The 10,393-nt window shown below is 43.0% G+C and overlaps 1 protein-coding gene across 1 annotated transcript; it reads left to right on the top strand.

Moving 5' to 3' along the window:
* Positions 1-3,165: 3,165 nt before the first annotated feature.
* On the top strand, positions 3,166-8,549 carry slc3a2a (solute carrier family 3 member 2a). The gene is made up of 10 exons (XM_058067049.2): positions 3,166-3,312; positions 4,050-4,253; positions 4,330-4,514; positions 5,309-5,482; positions 5,692-5,786; positions 5,879-6,012; positions 7,225-7,334; positions 7,432-7,709; positions 7,791-8,010; positions 8,083-8,549. The coding sequence occupies exons 2-10, from the start codon at positions 4,057-4,059 to the stop codon at positions 8,220-8,222; spliced, it is 1,533 nt and encodes a 510-aa protein (XP_057923032.2). The 5' UTR covers positions 3,166-3,312; positions 4,050-4,056; the 3' UTR covers positions 8,223-8,549.
* Positions 8,550-10,393: the final 1,844 nt, after the last annotated feature.

The following is a 10,393-nucleotide window of genomic DNA, read 5'->3' as shown; positions in this document are numbered from 1 at the left end:
ATAGCATAGGCATTGAGTGTAAATGAATATCCTATATACATGTACTTGCATAATAAGTGAATGTACAACAGCCCTCTGCTATCAGTGACCATAAAGACATAAAATTACACTGCTTGATTGCATGCTCTTGACTTTCTCCGTTTGTGTTACGTAAAAGTTAGAAACAGCTGACTAAATAAGCGGTGTCCTTGTTTGGAGACTGAATTGTTCTCCAGTCTGACCTGTAAAGGTTAGTCTGTTTCTACAAAGAATTACTTGAAAGCAGAGCCATCAGAGCAGGCCAGTCTAAACTGGTCCATTGTGTGAGTGTTTTTTTAAACCTATGCTGTGCTGGCTTGCAAAACAAACTCCCACAGAAAGATCAGACAGGAATTTATAGTGAGGCTCAGCATGTGTGCCTTCACGTGCGTCCTCCCAGAGCTAGACCTTTAGTATATACTCATCATACATCATGAAATAAGCTTTTCAAGAGTGTGGTTGTGCCTTTTTAATCAGTTTAGGCAACATTATTTTTCTCAAGAATTGAATCTTTGCTGAAAGGTTGATGCATAGTTTGGTGTCAATGCAAAAAGGCTAAACTATCTGGCATTTTTTCCCCTTTCTACTGTGCACAGTGGCATTGAAAGATAACGCTCCCCCGTCCTGCCAATACCACACCAACAAGCATGCTAATCATGCTGGTCTGGAGTGGAAAACATTTTACTGCCAAGTGTCCCAACCCCCTCAAGTCATGTTTTAAACGCTGGACACACGTGAGAAGTAAACTATCTAGTCTATCCAGAGACATGATCTGCTTGGCTTACTGTGTTTCTATCATCTATCTATGCAATACACTGCAAATTGTGTTCCAAACGGTACTGCACCCCAAACTCATAAACATGTTTATGCAGCCATGCCCCCTTCAGGGCTCATGCCCTTTCCCCTTCTTTCTTTTGGCTCCGCCTTTTGTTTCCTGCCTTCCTTTGCCCCCCAAAACAGAGTCAGTTTCCTCCAAGGCCACATGCATGTTATGAGTTAACAGCTTCTTTTACAGCACGACTGCCAAGCACACACACACACAAGTTAAAAACAGCAACAGATGGCAAGTGTTTGCCTTCTTGGAGGTGTCATTGCCTAGTAACATGTTATTTTTGATACGCCCTCACATGCACAATTAATTACGGGCAATAAAACACATGAGGAGGCCAAATATATGCAGTCTGCAGGACAAGTATGACTGTCACAGTCCCAAAAGACAGACTAAATAGGCCCTCCAAACCATATACAGTGGTGTGAAAAAGTGTTTGCTATTCCTGACTTCTTTTTTGTCACATTTAAATGTTTCAGATCGTCAAAGAAATGTAAATGTTTAAATGACAATGACAACACCACGGGACACACAATGCAGTTTTTGAATGAAACTTTTCATTAAGGAAGAAGAAAATTCAAACGGACCTGGCCCTGTGTGAAAAAGCGATAACTGAGACCAATTGAGATCTGTCAATCTGGAAAAGCTGAAAAAGCTTTGGGACTCCAGCTAACCACAGTGAGAGCCATTATGCACAAATGACAAAAACATGGAACAGTGGCGAACCTTCCCAGGAGTGAGCGCCCAACCAAAATTAACCCAAGGACTCAAGACCCTACAACAACATTCAAAGAACTGCAGGCCTCAGGACTTGACTCAGTTATGGTCAGTGTTCATGGTTCCACCATGGCAGAGTTCCAAGACCAAAACCACTACTGAAAAAAAGAACAGCCTGTCTCAATTTTGCTGGAAAAGACCTTTGGGAAAATACTCTGTGGTTTGATGACAGAAAAGTTTTACTTTTTGGGAGATGTGTGTCCTATTACATCTGCCATAAAAGTAACGCCACATAAAAAAAGCATCATACTAACAGTAAAATATGGTGGTGGCAGTGTAGTGGTCTGAGGCTGTTTTGCTGTGATGAATGAAACCATGTATTCTGCTGTCTACCAAAAAGTCCTGAGGGAGAATGTTTGTTTGTGATCTCAAGCTGAAACCAACTTGGATTAATCAATTAGTTGTTGCTATAAGGATTAATTAATTAGTTGTTGCTATAAGGGCCCAACTAGTTATTATGTGTCAGGGACAATCGCTTTTTCACTTTTAGTTTCATGGTGTGAATCATTTAAGTGTGACCAACATGCAAAAAAACATCAGAAAGGGCGAAAACACTTTTTCACAACACTGGGCGTGAATTTCCACGTCATCTTTTTGCATCTAATAAGATTTAGATTAAGATATGCATAACACATATCATAACACATAACACACATAACACATCCTCCCTCTAGAACAGTATGCAATGTATACAGGCGGAGCATTGAAATTGCATGGACACATCAGCTTCCATGGGGGTCTTTTTCCCAGAAGCGTGTCCATAACTGTAGCTCCACTCCTACAGCGAGTGTAAACAGTTATTTTAGGATCTTGACTTGGATGCACTCGTATCTGCTTGGAACATGTTTACTCTCCCTAATATTGGTGGGCCCATATTACTTTCATTTAATTGTTGGCTGCTTGACTGTGAGTGTAATGTCGTCAGAGTGAATACAATAGAAGACCCATAGATATGAAAGAGTTGCAAGCAGCAATGTAAACGTCTTAGAGTTAATCAAACTTTTGATTGAAACTTGTGATTACATCACAATGTTGTTGGTCATTGCCAAGCACTTTAACAGAAAAAATGGGTCAATTTTCATCCCCTTTTCAGATTGAGGAAAGGCACATATTTGAGACCTGTTTTTCTTGTTTTGTCTTGTACAATTTGGGTAAAAGTAAGAAAGCAGACGACACAGATATTATGATATCTTTATAATCATCGTATGGTTTGGCAGCTGTTAATCGACAGGTTATCATAGTTTTTTGTTTTTTTTTACACTTTACTAAGAGTGAAAGCTGTTTTCTGTGTAGTTGAAGTCACCCGCCACTACGGTTGGGCGATACTGCAAGTTCTGATGTCGATTCGATAACAGGTAACAATAGAGACAGTTTTGCTGATGCCAATACTGATATTTTTCAAGCTCATTTAATGGTTTTTGGCCATAATCAAATTAAAACAGAAACAATTAAAAACAATGATGTAATCATACTAGTATCGAGCTGATACGGGTATTATACTTGGGTTGAATTGCATCGACATGTGTATCATCCGGCCACTAGGACCTCCCACTGGAGGCGGAGTGGCCAGCAGAGTCACTACATAAAATCGCACTGAGCTCTGTTGTAAGTAGATTACACGAAACTACGTAGAACGTAGTCTTATAAATAATCACCAAACGGGAGGGATTATCATTTGCTACATACAGGTAAATAGCCATGTTTTCTTCATCGTATTTATTGCATTACTTGTTTGAAATTAACGTGTGCGTTAGCTTCGTTTGTGCACGTGATGATGAAAGTTTCATCATCTTAGAATACCAAACAAAAAACAAATTGAACACACTTTATCTGCATAAAATAACAATTTCATTGCTACCCCGTAGTTTTGTGTATACATATATATGTATATATGTCTGTGTGTGTATGTTCGTTCGAAACATAATCGTCTTTGTTTTACAATAGTGTAAATTTGCCTGTAATACAGGCAAACTGAAATGAAATAAATAATAATCAAAACTCACAGTTACAACACTTTAATAGTCTTGTCAAACATATTGGCTTTTAAAAAATGTATAAAATTGCTTTTGTGGTAAACAGAGTTGTTAACGCCGCTTAGATCCAGCTTGTTAGCCGGCTAGCTAGCCACATGAATCATGCAACGTTCACGGCTCATTACGTCAGACGGGTGGTGACCTTTTCCTGCATTAGTAGCGTGTTATCTCGTAACTTAAAAAAACATTACGCGTCAGTCTAGATAAGTATATCAGTCGCCTACCAAAAAAATAATGAACATTTGCAGTGTGCCTATAAAGCTGCTTCAAAGTCTATTTATAATTAGACTTTAGCATTGAAGTCACCTTTACGATGTGCACTGAAGGTGTCAATGTCAAATTCAATGACGAATCCCTTACTTAAATCGGTGTGCTTCCACCCTGGAATGTAGACTAAAGATGAGCAAGGACTCAGAGGTGGACATGAAGGATGTGGAGCTCAACGAACTGGACCCCGAGAAGCAGCCCATGACCGGGGATGGCCAGGCGGCTGGAGGAGAGAAGAATGGCAGCGTCAAAGTGAAGGTTCCCGATGAGGATGTTGCATTCACTGGCCTGTCCAAAGAGGAACTCATGAAGGTTGCAGGCACTCCAGGGTAAGAGTTAATGAGTAAGAAGTGTTTTTAATTCTTTTAAGATGAGTAAAACTAAATTCCAGTCCTTTCTCTTCAGATGGGTGCGGACCCGCTGGGTGCTGCTCATCCTCTTCTGGTTGGGTTGGGTGGGCATGCTGGCTGGAGCCATCGTCATCATAGTGCGGGCTCCACGCTGCAAACCCATTCCGGAGATGAACTGGTGGAACATGGGTCCTTTGTACCAGATATCTGACCTTCAGGCTTTCTCGGATGGACTGAAAGGTACTATAACGTCACTAATTTGATTCCTTTTTTAACCTCTTCACTGCTCCCTCCATTTCAAACCAGTACAAACAAGTCAGTGGTGGTATCTTTGGCTATCTCTTGGCTAATTCTTGTGACAAAGCTCAGGTTTCAGCTGCCTCGATACGAAACTGCTGACAAAGTGGAGTGTCTCAAGGACTAAAAGACACTGAGTCAGTATATCATGTGCTCTCATATCAGCTGGATGTTTAGCAACCTCAGCACCGGCTTCTCAGTCTAACTGTGAGTTTCACAGTAAGCGGAACAAACCCACAAACAGTGTGTTTGGTTTATATTGATTTGGTCAGTTTAGAGCTTCACTGGTTACTCGATTAATTGATTGAGAAAATATTATTTTCAGAGTGGTGGGGGAGGGGTTGGCTGTGTAACAAAAATGTGCTGCAAGCATTATAAACCCTCCGACTTCCTGCTCTGACATCCAAAGCCATGTCACACACGCACATAGCTAAATGTATGAGTCTAATTTGGAGCCAAAGAGGTATAGCAAGTTCTCTTTCAAGAGTTGAGAGTTTAGCGAAGTGGGGGCTGGGGCTGCTTCCAAGAGGGACCTGGCAGAATTCCAACCAATAGCAGCAGCACGCATGACTGGTTCTCCCATAAAGGATCTTTTTGTGCTCACATGGCCTCCAGAGGGTTTGAAGGGATTGTTCACATGTTCCTGTCTTGTGTCAACACTGAAACAAAGCAGCAGTGTCTTCCTTTTTTTTTGCTCCAGTCCCACAAACTTCTTCTTTCCATGGGTGTGTGTGCAGGTGTTGAGAAGAAGTTGGACAACGTCAACCAGCTGAAGGTGAAAGGTTTGGTCCTCGGCCCTGTTCATACGGTGCAGGCTGACCAGCCAAACACTTTGGACTTGAAGCAGATCGACCCTACTCAGGGAAGCGAGGAGGACATGCTTATTGTCTTGGAAAAGGCCCATAAGAAGGGTGGGTGCTCATACATCACTTATTTATACTTAAAACAGTAGATCCCCCCCAATGTTTGAAGGTGTTCCACCCGAGACCACCCATGACTAGTTTAGTAGCACCTTGGTTTGAAGTGACAGCACAATTTCGGAGTGGAAAAAAATAAACAACATTGTTTTTAATCTGCATTGTGACTTCACTATTTCATTGATCATTCCTCGTCCTTTCAGGTATTTCTGTGGTGCTCGACTTGACTCCAAACTATCCGGGAGCATCTCCATGGTTCAGCGACAATGACCTCAACAATGTCGTGAATGATGTCCAGGTAGGAATTGTCATGCATCTGTGCTTCTATTCAAACTGACCCTTTTGCTGCATCCCCCAGGCTTTAAAAAAAGTACTCCCGTTGTCTTACAGGCTGCGGCGAAGCATTGGCTTGGTCTGGGAATTGACGGCATCAAGATTTCTGGCCTCGCCTCAGCCGCCAATGCTGTGGATTGGTCTGGCCTGCAGGGTGCTGTCCAGGGAAATGACACGGAGGATGCCAAGAAGTAAGCAAACAGAATAAAGTATGTGTGGATGTGCTACAATGTGGACAGGAGTGGGGGGGGGGGACTTGTGGGAAAGTTCACTTGGATATGGAGATGAAAAGCATTCCAGCTCTGAGGGGGTTTTGTTTGCACAGTAGAACAGTAGAACATAGAAAAACAAAAGCCTAGAAAGACTTTTTAAATACAACCACTACCGTTAGAGCTCTGTAGGCATGAAATGATACTCCATTACACCTTTACACTGCCATTTTTCTTTAACAATAGTTAGCCTCCAGTTTAATAACTGGTCTACACTTAAAGGGTTCAAAACCAAGTGGGAAGAAGGACAAAGAAGCCAAAAATGTACCACTTCCACACCGAATGGGAGAAGTTATTTTCCCTCATTCATGCCCGGCATGGCATGGCCGATTGCTAATGTCATGTTTCAATTACAGAATATCACTGGCTATATACCTTTCATTCATTCATTTTCTATTGCTTATCCTCACGAGGGTCACAGCGTGCTGGAGCCTATCCCAGCTGTCTTTGGGCGAGAGACAGGGTACATCCTGGACTGGTGGCCAGCGAATCACAGGGCACATACATATAGACAAACAACCATTCACACTCACATTCATACCTATGGACAATTTGGAGTCGCCAATTAACCTAGCATGTTTTTGGAATGTGGGAGGAAACCGGAGTACCCGGAGAAAACCCACGCATGCACGGGGAGAACATGCAAACTCCACACAGAGACGGCTGAGGGTGGAATTGAACTCAAGTCTCCTAGCTGTGAGGCCTGTGCGCTAACCGCTCTGTCACAGTGCAGGCCGTTATATACCTTTACCTCTTTCAATATTTTTGGACTAATACACTATAGTATCATTTTAATTAATTTTTGAAGTACCACAGTAGAGCGATAATCTAATTGTGATATTGCAAGGGACTCCTGTATTCCAAACTTAATTCCATCTACAAGACACAATTAGACATGTTTGTATTTAATTTTGTCAATACTTCCTTTACACTTTTATTTGTTTGCCGTTAATATAGTGTTGTCCAATGTGTATTTAGTGTGCTGAGAAAGTGAATGCATGTGATATGTATGCTTTATGCGGGGGTCTACTGTATTGTGGAGGGCTAGAGTGAGATGAGCAGAAGCTGCCTCAAAGTGACCTCTAGTGGACACTTTCGGGAGAAAGAAAATAATTTCAGTTTTGATTCTGTCAGGCTGCTGATGGGCGTGGCTGAAGGTGTTTCTGCCACAGAGTTGTCCCAGCTGGTCAATGCCTCCAGCGCTGATCTGGTGCTGTCAGACCTGCTCAGCACCAGAAGTCAAGGTAGATCACCAGTACTTGTCACAGTGTCCTCTCCCAGTATGTTCTTGCAATGCAGTTGTAATAGTGAAAGGGACTCATTGGGTGCTGGTGTCCACAGGCGGGGAGCGCATCAATGCCTTAGACAGCCTGCACCCTCATCAGCGAAGCCTGGCTTGGGGTCTTGGCGCCACCCAACGGGACCAGCTGTCTAAACGGGCTGCATCTCAAGCTCTGATTCGCCTCTACCAGCTGCTGCTCTTCACCATGCCCGGAACGCCCGTGTTCAACTATGGTGATGAAATCGGCCTCCAGATGCAGGGTGACGAGCCTCCCAAGATGGTCTGGGACATTGAGACGGAGCCACAGGAAGGAGCTGCTGTTAATGAGACTTCAGAGGTAGCCACAATTAAGGAATTGTGTGCTTTTTAACTCTCTATTTTATTTATATATACATGATCTCCATCCTACCATACACAGGCTCAGCGCAAAGAATACATAGCAGTGAGGAAATGGTTCAAATCCCTCAGTGACCTTCGAGGTAAAGAGCGCTCCCTCCTCCACGGCGATTACTACTCTCTCCAGTCGTCCGCCACCTCCCTCTCTTTCCTACGCCTGTGGGACCAGAGCGACAGATTCATCACGGCGGTGAACTGGGGCAATGCGCCCGAGATGCTCCAATTCAAACTGCCGCAAACAGGCAAGTCCTACCACTTTTCCAGTCCTCATTTTGATTTAGCGTTTTCTTTGAACGTTTTCTTCATTTCTGCAGAAGGAGTCGAGTTGCCACAATCTGCAACAGTAAAGATGTCCACCGATCCAGAACTGGAGGTGGATTCCACAGTCCCCCTAGATAAAATCACACTGGGACCCGGACAAGGTGTTCTTCTGCACTTCCCTTACACAGGCTGAAGATGGCGCCAAGCTGCAAGAAAGTCACCAGGAGATGAGTCAATCTGATGCTTTAAGAATAAAGGTGGCTACAGAACCTTTCTTTACACATTTTACATAATTTGTCTCAACAAGAAATGACAAATATAGCAAAGCATATGGCCAGTTGTTACAACTTTGGGGAGGGGGGGTTATTTTGGACTGTTGTCATTTTAGATGTGCACTCTGTGAAAATACATATTTACACATTCCATTCTAAAAAGAAGTTTGGCTTTGTTACCATGACAGCAAGAGAAGAAAAGAGTTAAAAAGTGTGTCAATGGAAATAAACAGAAAGTTCTGTACTGACTCATTTGTACTGTGTTGTGTGACAGACATCACGGGCAATTGATTTCAAGGTCTCACACCAACTACCCTCATGTCCTCCTTCACTATATCTGGTCTTCCTCTATGCCTCCTCGCTGGCAGCTCTAAACGCAGCATCCTTCTACCAATATATTCACTATCTCTCCTCTGGACATGTCCCAACCATCTCAGTCTGGCCTTTCTGACTTTATCTCCAAGGTCTCTAACATGTAATGTCCCTCTGATGTACCCGTTCCTGATCCTATCCATCCTGGTCACTCCCAATATGAACCTCAGTAGCCGCATCTCTGCTACCTCCTGTTCTGCTTCCTGCCTCAGTGGCACTGTCTCTTGACCAAACAACATGGCTGGTCTCACCACAGTTTTGTATGCCTTTCCTTTCATTTTAGCTGAAGTTCTTCTATCACACATCACGCCTGACACTTTTCTTCACCCGTTTCATCCTGCCTGCACATGCTTCTTCACCTCCTTTTCACAATCTCCATTATTCTGGACTGTTGACCCCAGGTACTTAAAATTAAAGTACTTAAAATCCACCTTCTGTATCTCTTCTCTCTGTAACCTCACTCTTCCACTTTGGTCCCTCTCATTCACACACATATACTCCGTCAAATCTTCATTCCTCTCCTTTCCAGGGCAAATCTCCATTTTTCTAGCATCTCTTCCACCTGTTCCCTACTCTCTCTACAAATAACAATGTCATCTGCAAATATTCTTGTCTAACCTCAACTGTCAGCCTGTCCATCACCATAGCAAACAGGAAGGGGCTCAGAGCTGATCCCTGATGCAGTCCCACCTCCACCTTGAACTCTTCTGTCACACCTACAGCACATCTTACCACTGTCTTACAGTCCGTATCTTCTCACCATCTAAGATCCTATTGAACAACCCGGTCAGGAACTCTACTGCTACCTCTCCTAGACACTTCCATACCTCCACAGGTATACCAATAGGACCGAGTGCCTTCCCACGCTTTATCCTTTTCATCCGCTCCTATAAACCAGTGGCCGTGCTATTGCACTTATTTTAGTGCCACTGCAAAAGTATCATTAAGTGGTGATAGCACTAGTTTCTCAGTATCCTTTTTTTTTTCAAGAGAACAAGTTTTCATATTTTGTAGCTATTAAGTGCATGAAAAATGTGACGTTGCGTGCAAAATGTCAAAGAAAGCAAGGCGGAGACAGTTCAGGGTGTACAAACTAATAACTACAAAGTAATTCAAGGCCGCTGTGTTAATGTGGCGTCATAGGGGAAATTTGAAGCTGACAAAAGCGAGAATCAAACCTCTCGGCTGACTCTCGGTTTGAGTGGCCTGTGCGTTTGGTTCTGTCAATGCTGGCACAATGTGACCTTTAGAAACCTTACCAAATACCAAGTTGTTAACATGCAAACACCGCACTTCCCCACGAACCTGCCCACTGAAATAAATATGGAGACACTTTTAGGAAGCTATTTAATTCCAGCCTTCACTCCTCTAGTCCATAATCCTTCCTTATATCATCTTTTTCACACAATTTATACTATCTTGAGCTGAAAAGAGGTAATTTAATTTTTGCGCCTTTTCGGCCGGCTGACGGCTGGCCGCTCAAATCTCACCACGGCTGTGCACGGCTGTGGCTGTCGTGACACGGCTGTGGGGCGGGGCGGCCAAGGAAAAGCACAGCCGTGTAGACCTCTAATAACAAGTACAGAAGGCAGCTTCTATAGAAATTGTGTGTGAATGCTGAAAAGGTGAAATGTAAGAATGTGTTGAGATGCAGATGTCAACAAAATAATGTTTCTAAAAAATGTATGTCCTTATTGTAGTTGTGTAAAAAAAAACATTT

Source organism: Doryrhamphus excisus, linkage group LG2 (assembly GCF_037039965.1).
Source record: "Doryrhamphus excisus strain RoL-2023G ecotype Guam linkage group LG2, RoL_Dexc_Guam_v1.1, whole genome shotgun sequence".
Taxonomy (NCBI): Eukaryota; Metazoa; Chordata; class Actinopteri; order Syngnathiformes; family Syngnathidae; genus Doryrhamphus; species Doryrhamphus excisus.
The sequence above is the reverse complement of the archived record's forward strand: the minus strand, read 5'-3'. Positions and strand labels throughout refer to the sequence as shown.